The 23,235-nt window shown below is 35.1% G+C and overlaps 1 protein-coding gene across 10 annotated transcripts in view; it reads right to left on the reverse strand.

Annotated features, from left to right (window-relative positions):
- The window catches only part of NCOA1 (nuclear receptor coactivator 1), a 194,990-nt gene that overhangs the window by 33,326 nt on the left and 138,429 nt on the right, over positions 1–23,235 (reverse strand). For all 10 annotated transcript variants that reach the window (XM_039887677.1, XM_039887680.1, XM_039887679.1 and 7 more), the window contains 4 exons: positions 21,057–21,197; positions 13,721–13,868; positions 11,107–12,427; positions 8,213–8,393 (listed from right to left, as the gene is read on the reverse strand). In XM_039887677.1, the coding sequence (XP_039743611.1) occupies positions 8,213–8,393; positions 11,107–12,427; positions 13,721–13,868; positions 21,057–21,197 (1,791 nt within the window). The remainder of the gene's footprint in view (positions 1–8,212; positions 8,394–11,106; positions 12,428–13,720; positions 13,869–21,056; positions 21,198–23,235) is intronic.

Genomic DNA, 23,235 nt, shown 5'->3' on the forward strand with positions numbered 1-23,235 from the left:
GATTCTGAAAAATGAAACAAACAAAAACAAACAACAATAAATGGTGATGGGAAAGTAATCACTTGATTCCTGACATTATTTAAATCAGGAAGTTGGCCAAAGGAGATTATCTAAAGCTGTCCTATTGCTCTGCCCCACATATTAATTCCTCAATCCTATTTCCTTTAAGAAATCTAGACAAAATGAATAATGTTTAAGAGTCAAAGAAAATTTACATGGCCATCTACCATTAATACTGAGCACTATAAGGTAGTTTGACTCAGTAACAGGACACAGTATCTCATTTTACTAGTCTTGATGGAAAAAATGTTAAGAAAAATTTGGGTCAAATATTTTCAAAATAAAATAAGATTTATGTGCTAAATAAGTTTGGTGGCTAGGGGGTCATAACCCCAAACCAAAAAGAAAAAAAAAAGAAAAAAGAAAATCAAACTTTGATTCAATTAAAAGTTTTGTTTGCATAGGCTGTATACTTAAAATAAGTTGGTTTTTATTCTAAAAGTAATTTTTCAACCTTTTAGGACTTCCTTTAGAAACAGACTTCTATAAAAAATTTGAGAATTTGCTGGAATGTTTTAGGAAACATGCAAGTTATCTTTCTTTGTCCAGGGAATACACCTAACTATTTTTGGTCGTGTTTGTGTCCCTATCACAAACATGAGTAAGTATGTATACACGTAACTTAAGACAGGCACAGGAATTTTTAAAAGGAGGCATTTGAAATCAATGCATCTACTAATCAGTCCCTTTACTGGAGGGAGGGAGCTGAAGTGGGAGTAGAAAGCAAACCTTTAGGGAGCCCTGATAAAGCTATTGATGTTTTTTATCATCTCTGCTAAGGGCTCAACATCATATTTTCTCCATCTAAAATCTGGTGAAAGGAAAACTTTATATCTCCATTAGCCATACTAAATCTGGCAAAAAACCCCTTATATTATTAAAAAATTCCTGTGTACACAGTAGACAGCATTGTCTGACCACGGGAGTGGATTCTGCACATTTTACTCCTCTATCAGTTAATTTGGTATCTAGTGATTCTGATGTTCACAGTTAATTTTCTTCAGCTCTTGGTAAGGAGATTTCTGGTTCGGGTTTGCGTTATATTTGGCAGTAACTATGCACAGCAGTTAGGGTGTTTTATTTTTTTAAATATGATGTAGACAAAGGACTAATTTCTCTAATGTACAAAAAAAATCTATAAATCAATAATAACCAAATAAGCCAATAGATAGATAAATGGTCAGAAAATATGAATAGATCACATAAAGTCATTGAAAAGCGATCAACTTAATTCACAAGAAATACTGATTAAAACTACACTGAGATATTTAAAAAAGTAAAACCATCAGATTGGCAAAGATGAGAAAGTGCATAATTCAACATACCGGCAAGGATGTGCAGAAAGAGGACCATTATTAGTTAAAAGTGCAAACTGGTACGATATTTAAGAATGGCTATTAGGCAAAACCTATCAATTCTATTCAGAACTTATATTGCAGATATAACTTATGTGTAGTAAATTATCTCTACATAAGATTATTTATTACAGCTTTGTAGTAGCAAAAGGTGCCTATCAATAGGCACATACACTAAATATAACCTCAAAAGTAGGGACATTAAAATAGATTTTTTTAAGTATTGAAAATAATGTAAAACATTTTTAGTTATGCAGTGTTTTTAATGTACTACAAATAAGATTTTAAAAATAATCATCTCAGAATACATATTTTACAAAACATAAAAACCACCACCTCAGGAGGTCACTCACTTACTCCAGTGATATTGTCAATGTTCAAATTTTTTTGGAATTCTAGACCTATCTTAACTAGTATAAGAGTCCTTAAAAAATACATCTCCTTATAGTTACATCTAATTTTGATTTTGATTAAAAAGTTATTATTCTTTTTGGATCAACAAATTTGGTTCCCAATAACTTCAGACAATATCAAAAGTCAAATTCATCATTTTAAGGATAGGGGTTGGAAGATAACGAAAAAGACCTAGCGGAGGTTTTTGACAGTGCTGCCGAAGAGGCGCATTGTACACATTCTGATCAACAGCACCCTGCCTGCTAAGCCGTCTCACTGAGAAAGCAGTATGTATCCAGATGTGCTGCTTTTGTAGTACCTCTCTAACAGAATTATTTAAATTGCTTGGTCACACTGCATCAGTGTGTGTGTGTCCATATAAACAGCACATCTAGAAACCAGGCAGGATGATTTAAATCTTGGTTCTGCACACACTAACTGGGTAACTTTGGGCATGATTTTGTCTGTGTGTGTGAATGTGTGTGTGTTCTTTTCATTCTCTAGACTTTAGTTTTCTCATATGTAAATGGACAAAGGAAATTTTCTGGTTCAGTGTGGAAGATTTATCACCTAATTTTATTCTCTCTCCAGAAACATCACTGAAATAACAAAAGATATAAAACAGGAAAAATAAATCTAAGATTGAAGAAAGGCAAAAGAATCATGGCAGCTGACTAGAACAATGCAGAACTGCTGAAAGATAAAACAGACGGGAACAGACTGATGGTGAAACTTCAACTAAACTTAAAAACTTGCAACAGGTCAAAGAGATTTTCCAAAAAGGGGAGCTTTCCCAGAACACCAGAATAACTCTAAGCTCAGCGGTCACTGGAGCAGGTAAAGGAAAGGACCAGGCCATGGGCCATTACAGGGACAAATTAAAGGACAACTGAACAGCTGCCACCAGGCCCCTGCTCTGAATGCAGCTGACTCTGGTATGTGCCCATGGGATTAAAGTGGTAAGTACAGGACTCAAAGAGGGAATTCTGCCCAGGGAATTCCCCGAAGTGGGTGCTAGGCTGCCACGAAGGATTTCCCCATCACCAACCCCCTCTCCCTCACAACAACTTTTTATAGAAACAAGGCTTCTATAATCAATCTATATTCACTGCCAGAGCAAAAGGGCTTCTCACTTTAGCTAAAGAAACACTTAGCTGCCTCTATTTTTCATTTTAGGTCTTTTTTGGTATACAGTTGAGCCTTGAACAATGCAGGGTTTAGTGCACCAACCTCCCTATAACACTTCCACTGTTGAAAACTGGTGTATAACTTTTAACTCCCCCAAAACTTAACTACTAACAGACTACTGTTGACCGGAAGCCTTAACGATAATATAAACAATTAAACACATATCTTGTATGTTATACATATATTTACTGTATTCTTACAATGAAATAAGCTAGAGAAAAGAAAATGTTATGAAGAAAACTTTAAGGAAGAGAATATACATTTACAGCATTTATTGAAAAAAAATCTAGGTATAAGTGGACCCAAGCAGTTCAAACTCGTGTTGTTCAAGGGTCAACTATATATAGACGAAGAGCCCCAATTCACCAAATATTCAAGAGAAGTCAACAGCAAGAAAGAGAGAGCAAGTTTAACAAAGAAAGTAACTTCAAAGAAAATAGGATTAATACAGAAAATGGGTGAGCCCTAGAATATAATACATACAATATAAAGTATAATGAATTTATCATCATGTAGATTAAAAAGTCTACCAGATCCATAAAAATAGGCTTCTATGGAAAAAATAATTCTAGAAATTAAAAACATGATAGCTACAATGAAAAGAATTCAACAGATGGACTGAAGAGCAGAATGGACATGAAGATTCAGTTTTGATCTGGAAAATTTGACCCAGAGATTCTCTCAGAATACAGTGCAAAAGGGCAAGGAAAAGTATGGGAGAAAAAAGTGGCCTGGCAGACAGAACCAGAAGTTCTAACTGGTGGTAAAATATGATGATAATGAAAATGTCCTCTGCAAGACATTTACACTTGCCACAGTTCAGTTCAAGATTAAAGACTAAAGTAAAGAAAGATGCTTAATTTTTCTGGGTGGGTGCAAGGTTACGACATGGAACGGGCCACTCAATAATGGACTCTGGTTCTGGTCAAAGGTGGTGGTGGACAGCATAGAGGCTACAGGTGGCAGAGAATTAGTGGCTATTCTTCCCCTCTTCCCTTTTATCTGCCATCATATTTTTGGCCCTATCATCTTTTTTTCTTTCTTTTTCATCTCCAAACCTTTATTCTTTTTTCTTTTCTCCTGCTCAACTTGTTTCCTTAGCCTCCTTATGCCTCTAGAATTTTTATTTTTTATTTTTGGTCTATATTGAAACATTGTAGACTGGCATCTGCCTCTATATCCTCTCCCTCATATACCTCACTATCTTCCCCTCTATACTTTTGGCCTTGACCAACACTTCAGGACAAGGCTTAAGAGATTCTGGCCTATTTACATACTTTTGTACATGGAGCTGTATTTAGGGGATGAAATCTCAAGAGAGAAAAAAGAGCTATCTGCCTCAAGACAGACTGAAGGAAAAACACTCTACTTTTATAGACTTGTAGAGCTAGAAGATATCTTCTACTTTTATTAACTTTAACTTTTATCAAATTAATATATATACACATAATTTTACAAGTCAAAACCAAAAGGTTCATTCTGAATAAAAGCAGTTTCTTGCCTCACCCCTTCTGATCTTTTGGTTCCTTCCAAAGAGACACACCATTCTCAGCTTGTGTAGCTGTTTTCTTTGACATTTGCCTATTTTCTCTAAATATGCATATGCTGCTACTTCTTGACATCTCAGTTTTAGATTACTGGCTTCCCATAGTGAGAGATGAGGTCTTAGTTCTCTCACATCTACCTTATTTTTTTGCATTTTATTTAATTATATATTTAAAATATACAGGACATTGGTTAGACATTTATACAGTTTTTGAAACGATCCCCCAATTACTTTTTCTCTCCTCTGGCCCTACACCTAGCTATTACATTAATGCTGACTGCATTCCCTACGCCGTGCTCCCCATCCCCGTGACCATCTATCACTACTAATTACTACTTCTTTAACCCTTCGCCCCTTTCTCCCAGTCCCCCAATCCCCATCCCCTCTGGCTGTCACCAGAATGTCCTCTATTATTTGTGAGTCTATTTTGATTAGTTTGTTCTTTTTGTTGTTTAGATTCCACAAATAAGTGAAATCATATGGTATTTACCTTTCTGTCTGTCTTATTTCACTTAGAATAATCTCTAGGTCCATCCATGTCATTGCAAATGGTAGAATTTCATTTTTTATGGCAGTAATATTCCATTGTGTGTGTGTGTGTGTGTGTGTGTGTGTGTGTGTAATCATAACTTTATCCAATCATCTGTTGATGGGTATTTAGGTTGCTTCCATATCTTGGCTATTGTAAATAGTGCAGCCATGAACATAGGGATGTATAGATCTTTTCGAATTATTGTTTTGCTTTTCTTTGGATAAATATTCAGAAGTGCAATTGCTGGGTCAAAAGGTAGATCCATTTTTAATTTTGAGGAACCTCCAGACTGTTTTCCATAGTTGCTGTACCAATTTGCGATCCCACTAACAGTGTATGATGGTACCCTTTTCTCCACATCCTCGCTAACACTTGTTCTTAGATTTATTGATGATAGCCATTCTGATGGATATAAGGTACTATCTTATTTGCATTACTCTGATGATTAGTGACCTTGAGCATCTTTTCCCATGTCTATTGGCCATCTGTATTTCCTCTTTGGAGAAATATCTATTCAGGTCTTCTGCCCATTTTTAATTGGATTGTTTAGGTTTTTTTGTTGTTGAGTTGTATGAATTCTTTATATATTTTGGGTATTACCCACTTATCAGATGTATCATAAGTGAGTATCTTCTCCTATTTAGTAGGCTGTCTTTATTTTGTTGACAGTTTCCTTTGCTGTGCAAAAACTTTAGTTTGATGTAGTCCCATTTATTTTTCTTTTGTTTCTCTTTCCCGAGGAGATATATCCAAAAAAATTACTAGTAGCAATATCAGAGATATAACTGCCTATGTTTTCTTCTAGAAGTTTTATGGTTTCGGGTCTTAGATTTAAGTCTTTAATCCATTTTGAGTGTATTCTTGTATATGGTATAAGAAGATGGTCCGCTTTTATTTTTTGCGTATATCTGTCCAATTTTCCCAACACCATTTATTGAAGAGACTGTCTTTACCCCATTGTATATTCTTGCCTTTGTCATATATTAAATGAGCGTACAGACATCACACCTACCTCTCTTACTGTGTCCCCAATTCCCTAACAGAGATCGCAGCTTTTTATCAAATTAATATTCAGATTCTTATGACTGTGCAAATATTACTGCTAAGTCACACTGTATACTGTGTTCAAACCTCCTTTGTTTACCATGCTTTTTCTTTTTTCTGGAGTTAACAATTCTTACTTTTTCTACTAGCCTGCTTTTCGAGGGGAGCTTTTCAGATGCTTCAACATTTTTTACATAAACCTATCAATCAGTAATACTTCCTATAAACTCAAAAAGAGCAATCCATTTCTTCTCCGGAGGCCTCCTTTCCAGAGGACTCAGGCCCCTGTTCTAGCCTGCATTGGTTGCTCCCTAATCCTGATGACCAGCTATCATTCCTGGACTTCCTTTCAGATCCTCTCTTTCCCCTGGACCTCATTATTTTTCTCTTTTTTGTTTTCTCCCTGTTTGCTGAAGGTACATCCTATAGGACTTTCACTAGAAAAGGTGAGTATATCATAGAATATTTAAGCCCTTTTATACCTGAAAATGTCTTTATTCCACCTTTACAATTACTGGAACTTTGGATGCCTAGTTATAGGTTAGAAATCATTCTAACCTCAGATATTTCTAAAGTAAATTTTATTAATGTATAGTTTACACACAATAACATATGCCCATTTTAAGTGTACAGTTCAATAAATTTTGACAAAGGTATAAACCCCTAATCTTCCACCTCAATTAAGAAAACAGAATATTGCTATCACCTCTAACAGTTCCCTTAAGTTCCTCTGCTGTCAATCTTCACTACTTCTCGTACCCTCTACTGTTGGATGATTAGATGGCAGGGCGACCTTTGTTAGGTACCTCCCCTTACACACCCATAGCCAGACATCTTCTTTCTGGCTATGGGGAAGGGGGCCAGGATCAAACCAGTCAATATGCAGACTTTCGTTTTATCACCTTTCAGCCTTGCATCTTATTGTTTCCCCAGCTGTGCCTGATATACAGGAGCCTGGAAACCCGCACTTTCAAGTAGAAGAGACTTTCAGAGTCATTTTATCTAATGCTTATATTGCAGATAAAGAGAATAGGGCTCAGAAAATTCATTTAACAAATAACACTTAATAAAATGGACAATGTGAGACTTGAACCTAGGGTCTGCTCTTATCTAGTGTTCTGGTCAGTTGAAAAACTACTCCTAAAAATGTCAGAGATGATTCAAGATTCTCTTTCCAGCCGCATGAAAATCTTGGCAAACTTTCGTGAATTTGTCACTACAGCTAAAAGCTACAGTAAGACTGAAATAAATAAGTCCCACATCTGATCTCATCAGAAGAGGGATAAGACTTAGGTCAGGAATCTAGGCAAATTTTGAAGTAAGTTGGTTAGTTTCTTTTAGCTTCAAGGTCACACAATGGAATTATCACCACTGTTTTTTTCAACTTCAAAATTTCATAGGTGAAAATAATTGAGAGTCCTACCCTCATGAAATTTCAAGTATTATCCTACCAAAATGTCTCTTAATTAGAAGAATGCTAACATGGCTAGAGCAGTGGTGAATTATTACAACGGCTGTCTCCTAAACAGTGCTCCATGGAAAACTCGTTCTATGGGGTAACATGTATTACTTGAGAAAAGGAATTCCATACTCAAAGTCTGGTAAATGCTGAGTTAAAGAAATCTAAACTGGCTTATTTAACATAGGATTTCTTAAAACCTTTAATATGTACTGTGGAACTTTAATGAGGAATGATGTATATGCCATGTAGCATTTGCCCAGCGTATTTTAGCACAAAATCCTTTTACTGCTGCTCTTAGGACTAGTGTCCAAGGAAGACACTTTGAAAACATAATCTGACCCAATATTATAACCCAATATCTGAAAGTCCTAATATGGGGTGTTTTGGTTAAGAACACAAAATTGCTCTCCTTAACATCAACCGTGCACCTTAACATTACAAAAAGGCAGATGTTATAATTTAAAATATACGAGTTGAGTGAAGTGCCTATGTATAAAGGTAACTGTATATAATTTATTAATGAAAAGGTATTTCACTCTCAACAAATGGTCTGTGCAATAACGGTGAGAGACAAAGCACTAATCAGCATTATCATTAAACATTTAAAATGAGGTTTTGTCCCCAACACGTACTATTCAGCCTGGAAGTGGGTCTGGCAGTGGTGGACTGAAGTGAAGGTGGCAGGATCTCTGATTTGACGGTTACACTGGTGACTGCACCATCCATCCTCTCTGTCTCACATAAGCCTGGCAACTGGGCTGCCTTCTCCAGCGTTGGTAGTAACTGATCAAACTGGTCAAGGTCAGCTGTAAACTAAAAATGGAAACCAAAGTTAGAGGAAGTATGTTCTACACTTTCACCTAAAGCAAGGTAGAAAAAAGTTGCTCCTTTAAACTCCATGAATTAAGTGCAACTATGAAAGAATGAAAAAATAATTAGAAATTACATGACTTAACTATTCCACTGGAAAAAATTTTGGATGCTTATAATCTTAATATACGGAAAGATATCAGATAATGTATATATATTATTTAACTAATATATCTCGGTATAAAATTTATGCATTGGAAAAAGACTGGTCTGGAAAGAAGTGTCAAGAGTACTGTATTATGATAGTATCAAGGGTGATTTTTTTCTGTTATGTTTTTCAAAATTTTGTAAAATGACTTGCTTCATAAAGGAATAAAAAATAAATTTACATTAATATGGCTTTTCTATCATTTAAAAAAATCTGGGAAACTTTTTAATGAATAGTCTTCTATGATAGCCAGGGAGTCTCTACATCTGCCTGAGTTTATGCATAGGACAAAATTGGCCTTTATTTCACAATATTATTCTACTATGATTACTTTGAGATAATTTATCAACATGTCTGTTTGTATTTCATTATTTAATTCAACTAATATTTATATTTCTAGATTACATAAATAGAATTATATGTATGTATTTTTTAAATGTCTGGCTTCTTTTACTTAACATTACATTTTTGGAATTCAGAAATGTCCTACGTTGCAGTAGTTCATTTGTTTTCATTGCTGAATAGTACCCCATTGTATGAATGTGTTACAACCTATTTATCCACTCTACTGTGATGGAGTTAGGGGTGTTTCCAGTTTTAGGCTAATGCAAATAAAGCTACTATGAACATTATTTAACATGTCTTTGGTTTCACATGTGCAAAACGTACTAACCATAAAGGAAAAAAACTGGCAAACTGGACTGCATTAAAATGAAGGACTTCATTTTATGAAAAAGCACCAGTAAGAAAAGAAAAAGGCAAGCCATGGCACAGAAAAGATATCCGCAAACATATAACCAATAAAGGACTCATCTAAAACATGTAAAGAACTCTTACAAGGATAAAGACAACATATTGAGGAAATGCCAAGATACTTGAAAAGCAATTCACAAAAGATACCCAAATGACCAATCAACATTTATCAGGGAAATGTTAATTAAAATTATGAGATAGAACTACACAGATTCAGAATGGCTAAAATTTAAGAGTGACAATACCAAGAATTAGTAGGAACATGGAACAACCAGAAGGAATTCTTGCATACTAGGAAAACTGGCATTATCTACTAAAGATGAACATACACATATCTTATGATCCCGCAATTCCACTCCTAGATATAAACTCAGCAAAAATGAGTGTCCGTGTGCATCAAAACAGATGTACCAGGACTGTACACATGGTTTTATTTTATAAAGCTGTTATTTTAAATTTTACAGAGGGAGAGTTTTAATATGGTCATAATTTAAAGCTATTTTTCAGCTTAAAAACACGATATTAGTTTAGTTGTACCAAGAAACGTGAGAGAGAGCCTTATCTTCAAAGAGCGTACACATAAAGAAATAACCCAAATCGTGTTATTACAAATAGTCCACAGAAACAATCCAGAGCACAGAGAGCACAGAGGAAGGAAACGTCTAACTCGGCTACTGAGGAAGATTCTAAAGAGATGTCTGAATTGGTTTGTGAAGATGAGAGCAAGTTCAGCAGACTTAGAAAAGAGAACAGGGCGGCAGATGCTTAGAAGAGACATGGCTTACCCCAGGAATTGCAAGGACTTCCATGTTTCCAGAGTACAGTATGTCCGTGAGAAGAGAGAGGTTTTTCTGAGATGAGGGCTGAAAACAAAGCTGGTTCAAGAGACTGAAAGACCTACGAATACTAATTTCGAATCTGGAGAGTCTTACTGATCAACTGCTTTGTAAGTACTTTTTCAGCTATTTCATGGATGCCTATATTGTGTCTAAATAATTTGTAAGCTCCTAGATGGGAGGGACCCTATTTTGTTTTTCTTAATTGCTTCAGAGTCTACAGCAATTATTCAATTTCCACCCCCACCTCCACCCAGCCTAAGCACAGAGGATGCTAATCCATAAAAATTTATGCTAAGATCTGTTTATATGTGCTTCTGTTTCAGGGTGTTTTACACACTCTACTACCCAGAATACTCAAGTCCCTATTCTGATGGGGGTTGAGTATGGTTAGAAGCAGATGAGAGGATAAACTGCCTTAGAAAATGTTTCAAAGGAAATTAAATAGCCAAGTGAGACAGTCTAGGCAGCTTCAACCACCTTCTCACATTTCTCTCCCTGTTGTTTACAACAGAGGTTCCCAAACTTAGCTACCTATCAGAGTTCTCTGAGGAACGTCCTTAAAATATAGATTTCTGGGTTCTATTCTCAGACAGTTGTATTCAGGAGGTGGGATTGGGAGGAGGGAGCAGGAAGGGTATTTTAAAAAATCTCCAAAGACGTGAACTCTGATTTTAGAGAAAGAAATATCTACTTTCTTAGAATATTGTGTTAATATTGCAGCCCTCCAAAGTTCCGAGAAGAACTCTTAAGGGCATCTTGTGATTTTTTCAACCACTGATACGAACCTTTTAATATATTCCCAATGGATAGGGAAAAAAACACAGCCTGAATCCAAATCTGGTCTATGGCTGGAGTTAAATAAATGAAAAGGAAAAAAGAACTAGGAATGTCATCCTGTGAAGTGAGGATTACCCACCTGGTTCTGGGACTCCAGTTTAATTTCCTCAGGGGCAGGTTTGGTCATTGGGGTTGGGTTTGTGTTACAAGGATCCATCTGTTCTTTCTTTTCCACTTTCACCTTAACATCATCGAGGCTCAGGTTGGGCGTTGATCTTAAATCTTTCTCATCTTTGTCTAAAAGGTAGCGTAGGAGCTGATGGTCTTTTGATTCTTTTTTCTTTGAAGCATCCAGTTCTAGTTTCACACTGGAGTTCCCCTGTGCCTGTCCAGTCACTGATACAGAAGCAGATGCACTGTCCTTTTTATCAGGCTCCACAGACAAGGTGGTGATATCTGAGGGGCTACCCTCCTGGAGGAGCCGGTGTAGAATTTTATGCCGTTCTGTCAGTGAGCTATGAGAGGAGGGGCAAGAGCCGCCTGAAGAGTTAGCAGACGCAGCGCTGGAAGTGCCTGCGCAAGACAGTACCTCTTTGCAACTCGTGTCTATGTCAGCATGCCGTAACTGCTGCTCGGCAGTTGTCGTCAAAAGCTGCACTAGTTTGTGACTGGTTTGAGAGTATTTATTGTCTCCATCTGAGAGTCTGTCATTGTTATGCAGAAGCCCAGAATCCAGAGGTTTGCCATCACTAGAGCTGTTGTCAGACTGAATCATTTCATTTAAAATGGATGCAATCTCTTTGTTATCTTTGGACTCAGCTTTTGCTGGTTGTATATTTAATCTGCTAGGTGAATTTTGTGAGCTTATCTGTCTGAGGACTGGAGAACTGGCAGAGAAGCCAACGGAGTTATTGGGTCCTTCATTCATACTCTGTAAAGGTGTTACTGGGATGTTTGAATAAGATCGGTTACTATTATTACAGGCAGTGCTTGTCATGCCAACAGGGGAGCTTAACGTTGGAATATTAGGAGGAAACGAATTGCTTGGCATCCTGGGCCTTGTTGCTAAACCAGAACTAACTTGTCTCCTTGGAGACATGAACTGTGCAAGGGATATTCCTGTACCTTCCATAGGAGAATTATTGAGGTTTAAAGAGGGATTAGTGCTCTGGGAACTGGCCTGTCCTTGGTTTAAGGCAACACTGGCTACAATCTGGTTTCCAGGTGAGCATCCAAAACTCCCTTGGCTGTTGCTAGAGTTACTATGACTGCTGCTATGAAGGTCAGAGCTCTGTTGGCGGTTTACTCTGGTGGACACTATGTTGCTGTTGGATGGTGGCAATGTGGATGAACGGGCCACACCATGAGCTGGAGAGATACTAGGATTGACGGAGGGGTTTACTCGGGGAACTGACATTCCAGAATTAGTGTCATCTTGAGGAGAAAGACCACTGTGTTCCCTAGGGGAGAAAATACATTATTATTCAAACATCTTTATTGGTTTCCATTAAAATATTTTTATGATGCATATTATAAAACGAGACCATTCACCTCATTAATATTTCAAGCTATCAAGCGCTTCTGTATCACTTTAAATTAAGAAACAACAGTGGACTGTTAGTAATGTGAAATATTAGCACCACTTAATAGAAAATAGTGCTTATGGTTCTATAAATTTGATAATGGTTTTAGTTACATGGAAAAGAAATCTTTCTTGGCCTTGGGAAATAAAATTTAATATATGTACTTTTAACTTTTCAATATTTAACACAAATAATTAACATTACAATAATACTTTTGGTTAAAAGAGAAACGTCCCACATCTCTGTTTACAAAGCATTTACTCATGACTCCCATGTTACAGCTTTTAAGTATTTCAACTCCAAAGAGGAAGACTGGGTAAGGAAAATACTGTGTCACTGATGTAAAAATTAAAAAGGGTGATATGCAGACATAGCAGATGTTTTGAAAGAGAAATCACAATATGAAAAAAAGAACTGTGCTAATTCCACTCACAAGCATAAATTAAACTAAAATTAGAAAAAAGCAGAATACTGAATTCAGATTTTCATCAAGTTCTTCACTCAAATCCATAATTATGACAACAGATTTGTGACTGGTATTACCATGTTCCAATAAGCAAATATATCATATGAGGAAAAGATGAAGTGAGGGGAAATGTCTTTGTTTTTGTTTAATGCTAAATTTTAAATAGTTGTAAATGTAGGATTTTGAATAATTCATAGGATAAGAAAATGGTTCCTTGAATATACCATATACACCAGTGTAAAACGTATTTAGAGAAGAGAACAAATTAGAGGCAATGACAGTCAAAAATCTCAAGTTGATAGTTTAATGATTTGTCGTTTGAGAAACTGTCAACCTAAACTCAGGAGCCATCAAGTTTGCCCTAATGAAAATACATTTAAAAATAAAAATAACAATATGAACAAACTTCGAAATATTTTATAAGACCATATATGGGAGTTCACATATGGAATGTTGGAAACTTGTAGCCACCTTTTCGGTTTTATCCTTAAGACATCATTTCAGCCTCATCTTCCCTGTCTCCCTTTTTGAACAACAGAGCTATTGCAGGCAACAAAACTATAAAACTCAGTATGGATACATCAAACTAGTTTAATGCCTGATTTAGAATTTGTTTTCTAGCCATCAAGAGTATAAAAATTTTTCTCAAAGAAGAGACATGTGAACTGACTTATTTCATATGACGCTCTCCAAATAAGTAGTACCTGTCGATGATATGAATTCCCATGATGAAAGGCTGCATGTCTGCATTTTGAGGATAGCAAAGTTTACACTTGGTGTGGGCGCTAAGCATTGTCCCATCATTCAATATGAACCTATAGGATGGGCTGGAGGCAGTGCCACGAGTCATCACTGTTTCAAACAAAAGAGAAACCTAGTTAAAATTCTGACACTTGTACTGTGGGCAAAGGAGAGTTACCAAGCCTTACTTCTACCTAGAACCTCATCTTAAACGCCCGCCCAAATGCTGCCTGCTCAGACTCAAAGAACAGTTCAGACGAAGTATATATCTGAGGGGGAAAATGACTCTGGTTGAAACAGACCACCTGATGACAAGTTTATGTTAGTCCTACTTGAATGAGTGCCTCCTCGCCTAAGTTATGATGATAAAGAAACCCCAAACCAGAAAAAAAATCAATCTTAATCTTTCCCTGTAATGGGGCAGTTCTTCAAATTTATTAAGTGTGCATTAAAAACACCAGGAAGTAACCTTCTCCCCTCTCACTTTCAGTAGGTCTAACAAGGTTTTTTTCTTGTGCTGGCCAAATTTTTAATAACAGCTTTATTGAGATACAATTCATAAACCATAAAATTCACCCTCCAAGTTTTGATTAGTGTACACTTTCTTAACTAAAATTCAAATTTATTTTTTTTACTCAGGAATGTGAATCACTAAGGTCCTGTTCGACAAATTATTATATTCATCTATATATATTATTTTTGATGCTTGAATTTAGTTTAGTAAGCAAATTAAGATAAAGCCAATTAGTACAAGGAACAAAAACTAGGTTAAGGCAGTCAAATCATTACATAAAGAATATAATTTACTTTGTCTTAAAGCTTTATTAACAGCAGATAAAATTCTAACCATACTAGTATTTATTAAATATGTAAAGGCTATAGCAGACTACTAAGTAAGAAAACATCATTGCTCTTTTAGTAATACAATAGAATTCTATTTTAAGGAAGATTTAACAGATAGATTAAGCCATACCAAGGTTAAAAATCATATTCACTGAAACAAGAATTACTACCATAAATATTATGATTTAGCCTGTAATATTAGTCCTATTTTTCAAAGACATTTCAGAAACAGTTTCAATTACATTTTAAAGATATGTTAAAAAGACTTAAAATGACTGATTAATAAATAATTTTTGAAGCCACATATTTAAGTAAAAAGAAGACATGCTCTGTTTTATTGTCTTGGGTATATTATATAAACTGAAGAAGGTATAATCTGTTGAAAACCTATACCATACATAAATTTGTCTAAGTACCAACACCAGGATATAAATTTAATTGAAAGTGTTAAGATCTATGTCGAACCAACTGAAGTCCATACCCATGTGGCAAATTCAGCCAAATCACTGGCATATTTACCAAACATAACACATAAATTTAGTTCCTAATGAAATAATCAATGATGAAAAAACTCTTTAATGGAAACTGCTAATTTTTGTGTAAGAATATAAGTAAATGTTGCTATACCGAAACCTTAAAAAATATTAACAATTTTCAATTGTTCATATCTTTTTAACAACATATTTTGGAAAACATAACTACAACGAAAAAGTGGCATTTTAAGATACATAATTAACTTGGGATAATGATAAAGCTAAAGATGTATAAAGGGCCAGATAAGACACAATATATTTCATGTTATTTTGCTTATGTCATTTTGTCTATTTCCTTATCACTGTTCATTGTTCCTTAGGATCTTCTCATTCTGCTGGAAAACACTCACTGGCTTTTCACCACTGAGTTGCACTGTCCAACACAGTAGCCATCAGTCACATGTGGCTATTTAAATTTAAAATTAAATAAAATTTAAAATTTAGTCCCTGAGTCATACATTTAAGGTCCTCAATAACAGCACATGGCTAGTGGCTCCCATACTGGACAGCACAGCTCTATATAACCTGACTTCATCTTGCATTTTCAATCTTATTTTTCATGACTTCCTAAACATTCCTTCTATAACTCTTGGAATAGGAGGTAGATAAATTTTTACACTTATTCTTCAGCTAGAATCAACATAAAGGCTAGTACTATGTCCCGTTCTTGTTATTCACTCTCTATTGAATCCTGAACAATGCTTTGCATATAAAATCACACAGTAAGTACTTGCTGATTGATCCTCAACTTAAACCTCATCTAAACAGGTTAATACTGACTTGTGATCAACTACCGTAACTTTTCCTTAAATGGTAGATTTTAAATCTTAGCTATGTTCTCAAATGCTTATATCTCAATTTATATTTTTGCTCTTGTAGGAATCTAGACTTATTTTTGTAATGGAAATCAATGGAGACAAATTTCTTGATTTATTGACAAGCCCTATAAAGTGAGAAAGAACCAGAAATTCAGGCTAGCATGAGAACATTAAATACTTAATGGAGATTACAGAAACATCAATAGTCCTTTGGTAATTATGCTGCCTTAACTTGTAGGATCATATCTAAACTAGTAAAAATTCCAAAATTAGAGGACCTCTATTAACAAAAGGAAATGATTACACTTTAAGTTTTGAAGTTAGATTATTTATTTTGGATGATAATGTGTGGAATATGACTTAACACAACTCACACATTCTTTGAAATGAAAAAATGGCAATAGTAAATATAACAAAATGTTAATTAGAACCTAATTAAGACTATCAGGTTAACTAAATTTTTTTGGTGCTCAGTTGTTCAGACGGACATATCACCAGGAAGGCAGCATGGGTCAATGAAAAGAATATGAGTGTAGGAATCAGATTTAGGCTTGAACTTTGTCATTTTTAAGTTTAGGGCTTAATAATACAAATTAGCCTTCACGCATCATCACTAAAATGAAGCCAATAACGTTGTGAGATAATAGCAAGCTTGGAGCCTACAACAGAGCAGGACTGAATGAATATTTCCTGAATAAACACCAAAGAGAAAACAAACAAGCAAGTTCCAAAGATATATGTCCTGAACCATATACATATTCAGCTATCCTAGATACCATTTATGCCAATAGCTTCAACCCTATTTAACAATCACTAATATTCTGAATTAAGATATGAGTAAGGGAGACATGATTCTTTACAGAGCTGGTTGGATAAACATTTGATTTGCACACCAAATTTTCCCCATAAGTAGGTTTCAAGGTTTAGGCGTGGACAAAACCATCTGGAATCTCATTTTGATCACAGGTCTTGGCCTTGTCTTCTGATCTAGTTTTGCCAGGCATAAAGCTAGAATTTGATTGCTGACTCCTGTGTCCACTTATAAAATTTTTGGAACACTTAGTGGGGAGGGATATTATTGATGTAGTATAACTGACACTCCAGAATCTCTTCAAAGAACTTTAAAATGGCAACTGTTCTTGTTTTTTGTTTTTATTTTTGCTTTGTTTTACCCTAGAATAGGCCTCAACAGAGCTATGAAGCAAAGGAAACCATTTTCTCTGGTCATAGCAGCTGTAGGAGTAGAGCTATTTGGGTTTTTCGCTCCACCCAATTTAGTGCTGGGATAACCTCAACAAGCATGACTTAGTGATGTTAACTAAATGGGCAGATATAAAATGTGTGGGAAGGTACGACAGGTCAATGCTGGTACAGATTTCTTTTTCTCTTTGATATTTCTCTAGATATATTCAGAAAGAATGCAATTTAAAAAAACTATTATTAAGATAAAGGAAAAAATTACCCCTAGATGCTCTAAGATTTTCAATCATCAATGACTAAACTCTATTCAGTATAACAATATTTCTAAAAAAGAAAAATACTCATATTTTAAATATTTCCAACAAAATTTGAAATAAAAAGATTTTCAGTTAAGTCTGTTATATGGACCATGGAATTCACAAGTCTCAAAGAACATTCTGGTTAATCATTTATATGGGTAGTTATATTTTATAGCAATGCTTCCAAACTTCTTGATACTATAAACTGCTTCCAACTGTCCTGTGATTTTTTTTTTATGAAAATAACTTTATTTTGTGATTATAAAGTTAAGGTAATAGAGAAATGAACAAAGAGTAAGTAGTCATTTATAATCCCATCCCTCAAAGATTAACATTTTGTGAACCTTCTAGAATTGGATAAATAAATACAGAAGAGTGAGATCATACTATACATGATGTGCTTTCTTAGCCTATTTTTCAATGTAACGATATATCCCAGACATCTTTCAAAGACAAGAAATGATCCATGGCATCATTGATAATGGGTAAACAGAACTTTCACGAAACTTTCCTTGGCTATCTAGCCCAACATGTCCCATGACTACTACTCTCCCTAAGTGCTGACAGATGTGCTACAGGAAGAAGTATTCTGAGGAAAAATAAGCCTCGGTAACAGTCATATAGGTACCTTTATTGCAGAACTTCCCAGAAATTTAAATACCTTAAATATGTCTTATGAATCCCCCAAAATGGGAGACCAAAACATTTCCCAAACTTAATTCAGCAGGAAACATCATTTCCTAGGTTTAGCTATTCATATCTTGTGGAAATTAGGTTTATATTTTTCCAACTTCTCTGTAAGAAAACATCTTAGAGTACAGACTCTAATTCAGTAGTGTGAGTCGAGTCTAGAAATCTGGTTTAACATTTGCCCCTGATGAAATGTGGGACATATTTAACCAAATCTTTCTTTAAGGGAATGGTCCTGAATTGAACAGAATGGGGGAACCTTCTTCTAGTTTAAACTTTTCCTCAGCTGATCCTGATATCCATTTCCCCCCCAAACTTAATGGAGAACTATTGCTATGATCTAATTTATACTGAATGCTTTCGGGTATTCTTTGGCTGAAATGTGTTTTCAAATTTGATTCTGGAAAATAAAATGGTAAACACCCTTGAAAAGCAGTCCACAAGCTTTCTCTTTCAAAAGCAGCTAAAAAACTAAATAACTAAATTAAATTTTTAACGCATACTAGGATTTTATACCAGCCACTGCCTTCGGAGTTAATGGGCAGGAGAAAAGAAGACAAAAGGAGGACAGATTTTTCTTGCCTAAATATAAAAACACTGTCAGCTTTTTAAAAGTTTTACACGAAGTCAAGAATACAGTGACATAATTTGTTTCACTCTTTTCACACTGTCCCGACGTAAACAGGCAGCAAGGAAACTGCAAATGCAAATTTACACCTCTGTCCACTCTTGATAGACCAGTGGTTCTCCAACTTGATGTACAAGCATTTCTCATTTCAATGTGCTTCGCTTTATAGTGCCTCACAGATACTGGGTTTTTTACAAATTGTAGGCAGGACTCTCCACCAGTAAAAGGATTAGGACTCGCTTTATGGTGATACTTGCTTTAATGTGGTAGTCTGGAACTGAACACTCAATTATCTCCTAGGTACACTTATACTTAAGCATTACCTTTGGAGCTGGTTAAGATATCTGACCCCCTCATCTGAGATTTTAATTCAGAAAGGATGTGCTCAACCCATGAATGCTGTCTGGTAAGCTGTCCAGACTCTCTGAAACACTAAAATCAGAGTCATGTGAAGTCTGGACAACTTAATACCGAGAAAAATATAAGTAAGTTATTTCTATTTAGGAATTTTTTCCTTAAAAAAAAAAAAAAAAGAAGGACAGTAAGAAATGACTAATGGAGAAGAGGTGTTGAATTATATTTCTTTACATTTTACTCTAAATTGTTTTACTTCATATGTTAATGATAGAATAGTTACTTATTATACTTTAATTAATCTGTTTGATAGAGAATTGTAATGGTTTAGAAACACACATCTTAATCCATTGTTCAGTCACATCTATGGGGAGCCTAGTCATTTGGACAATGAGACGAAATCTAGACCTGCCTTGCTTTGGTGGAAATAAATGTATGTAAATTATAGGCAAATAAAAATAAAAATCTTTTAAGTCAAGTCTTGGAAGGCCCAACTTATAAAGTTAAGACAAAAATCAGAGGGCGTCATATACCTCAGCAGTTTAGGCAGTGAGTAGAGAGAGTGTCCTGAATCTCAAATCTACACAAAAGTCAAATGCCACTCTTGGCAGAGGAAGTCACAAACTTTGCAACCAGTGGGTGGCATTAGTTGCTTGCTGTAATGGTTTTCAAAGGTGACTGCACTTTAGAATTCCTTGAGGAACTTTTAAAATTACAGATTCTTGGTCCTATTCGCTGAAATACTATCTTTGGGGATGCTACCAGTCACAAGAGGCCCACTGGAGGACCATTAGTCTGTAGGAAGCTGTTCCAGAAGTAACCAAACTAGTGAGATTCATATAGATGGCTTCCTGAAAAAAAAAAAGGCAAGCTATTTCCTTCATATCATTAGGAAGCAGTTGACCTAAAATGTAATGGATGGAAAATCATCTGTAAACTTAGGAAACCTAATATTATGGGAAAATATTAAAACAAGGATAGAATAATAAAAATATTTAAAAATTATTTTTCAGGAACAGCCATACAAACAATCTCTTTCCAAAGAAACTATTTACTTAGAGATTGGAGGATAAATTATGCTGCAAGGGAATATTAGGCCACCATAACTACATGGCAATATTTTTAAAGTGCATCAAAATCCCTATCTCTGAATCTCTATGAACTTTCTGGCCTTAATTCTAAGATAATTTCCCGTCTTTCTATAATATTATTAAGTTCATTAAGGGTAGGGAATATACTTGTTTTATATTCCCATAGACTTACTATGATGCAGCAGCTCTTCAATTACTAATTAATAATTTCATATGACATTTTTAATGTGAAACTTCAACGAGTCAGTAGGTGCAGATACTGAAACGGTCATGAAGTAAACATACTCAATATATATCTCTACGTTATCTAGAAGCCCTCTGATATGTCTGTTCTGCTGGGAATGATCTTCAAAAGCCAGGAAAAATATCACTTTCTCTCTGAAGCTATCCCTGATTCTTCAAGTCAAAATTAATTTTTCTCTTCTTTTGGTTATACCTTTATTATTGCCCATGTCAAACTGATTTTTAAAACTGTCATTTATCTTCTCACTAAGTTTTGAGCTCCTTGTAGGCAAAACCCTGCTTCTTAATCATCACGTATCCCTGGCATCTTACATATATGTTCTATGTATGTGAGAAACTTGATATATGTCTGCTGAATGAATGAATGAATGAATGAGTGAGTGACCACCATATGATATCCTGTTCTTTAAAATGTGTATCCCAAAATTCAGGATCCACTCATGAATTACTTTGCTTACCCATTTCTTCCTTTCCTAAAACTGATTATTACAAAAACTATAATTTGGAGAAAATACTTATCGAGCCATAAGTTCCATACAAATTATTCAATATTAACAAAGACCAAGGGTAGTGAAAATATTTGAGAGAGAAACACTGTACCTTCTTGAAATAGTTGTCTGGCATAAGATGGCTCTCTGCCCTGAGGTTGGAAAAAAGCATAAATGCACTTCCTTACTAAATCTTCCCAGCCAGTTCTGCCAGCAGCTCTCAGGGAACTAGTATCAATAGAGATGATTTTACCTACACAAAGAATGAAATTGTACATTTACGACAGCCTCTTGATATAAGTCATCCATATTTGAAAACAAACAACTGCATCTCAGAAATATTCTGCTTCCCAAACGCCTAATGGAAAAAAAGCATTAAAAAGCACTATTAATTTTTATCATCTGTGGTAACAAAGTATATCAATGACCTGTTAAAATTGTTTTGGCCTTGGAGTATGTTACATACTAGTTTGTCATATTCTAAAATTCAATTCCAGTGAAATATTAAAATCATACTATAAAGACCTGAAGCTGCTGAAACTAAGGCCAGTCAAATTCCTCTGGCTTGCTCTTCGGATCCTCCTCTCCTTATACTAATGACTGAACCACTCGTTGAGGAGAAAGAAGCACAGGTGAATATATTATTTTGGTTTAAATTAATTTCCAATAACTAAATGAAGAGGATATAAGAAAGTAAGCAAATCTTTTCCTTTCTACTTCCTCTTGGGCTGTAGGCAGTATTGCATTTAAGAGTAAACAAAGACTGAAAGCAACGAAATCATAAAAAGATAACAAGTGAGAGAACATTAAGAATTCAGGTAAATTATTCCTTAGTTAATTCGGAGACAATCCAGTTTGTGATTGTTCAGATGTTTTATTTTTTATGCAATCTTATATTCACACAAAATAATATGGGTAAGATATATACATATATAAATTAGATTAATAAAGTGAAAACCCACAAACCCAGCATCCAATTCAGAACCTGAACACTACTAATAGCATTTCATTAAGTTTGTACTCATTTGTCACATCCTCCTGTCGATGGACACCTAAATTGTTCTGCTGGGAATGATGTTTTTTGTCATTACAATCAGTGCTGCTATGAATAACTTTCACATTTTCCATGGTGCATGTTTGTAAGAGACTTTCTCTAGGGTACATAGGCAGGAATGGAACTGTTGTGTCGTACGTTATGTGAATGTTCAACTTCATGATATTAAACTGTTTTCCAAAAACATATATGACAGTTATTGTTAATCCAACATCTTCTCCATCACTTGGTGTTGTCAGGCTTCTTTTTTTTCCTTCTTTTTACAAGTAGTAGGTGAAAAATGGTTATGGTCTAAATTTGTTCTCCCCAATTAATGAGGTTGAGCATTTTTTTGTGTTTATTCATCACTCACGTTTCCACTTCTATGAATGCCTGATTGTCTTTTCCTCATCTTCCCTTTTCTTACACAATCGGCTCAAATCTACTGCACTGTTTGTGCCTCCTCATTTTAACGAATCATGTCTTCATGTATTTCACTTGGTTTGTTTAGAAATAAGTATTTATTAGACCTCTTTAACTTAGTCTTGAATCTAATGTGCCTGAGCCTGTCTGAGCAGGCTGTTGCCGAAGTCCTGACATAAATGTAGATGGTAGGAAAAAAATAAATTAACACTTAAAGAAGGAAATTTTGTTATTTAAGAACAGTTTAGAGAAAGCTTGATGAACTCTGTGACTGAAACTACAATTTTGGATGTTCTAAGAATTTTAATTATTTACTCCTTGTCTCTTATTATGTCAGAGATCAAGAGTTGGTTACAGCAGAGAAAGCACTGTTACATAATCCCCACAGGCAGTAATACTCCCCAGAGGCAGTGATTAAGGGAGAAGCGCATGTATGCGTGCACGTGTTTATGTGTTCATGTCAGTTTTGGCCCATGAGAGAGCAAGAGAGTTTGCAATTGTGAGACTGGAGAAGAGAAGGTGGTTAAATTATCAGCAATGATAACATATGATTGGGCAAGGCAATGACTATCTTAGGAGAGAATCATGAATAGGTTGATTTAGAATATCTCTGCTTGCTAGAGGAAAGTTTAACCAACAGACCAACCAAACAAACAAACAAATAAACCAGTGTTCAACATTTCCTGGTAGAAGACTTTTTTCTTTTTTAAGAAACAGGAACTACCCCATATAGGATTAAAAGTATTACTAAAATTTTAAGGAATTAAATATCTAATACTTACTATAGTAAGTTATGTTTTATCTAAATCTGTTCTATGATATAATATCAGTTTTA

Source organism: Pteropus medius, unplaced genomic scaffold (genome assembly GCF_902729225.1).
Source record: "Pteropus medius unplaced genomic scaffold, Ma_sr-lr_union100, whole genome shotgun sequence".
Classification (NCBI taxonomy): Eukaryota; Metazoa; Chordata; class Mammalia; order Chiroptera; family Pteropodidae; genus Pteropus; species Pteropus medius.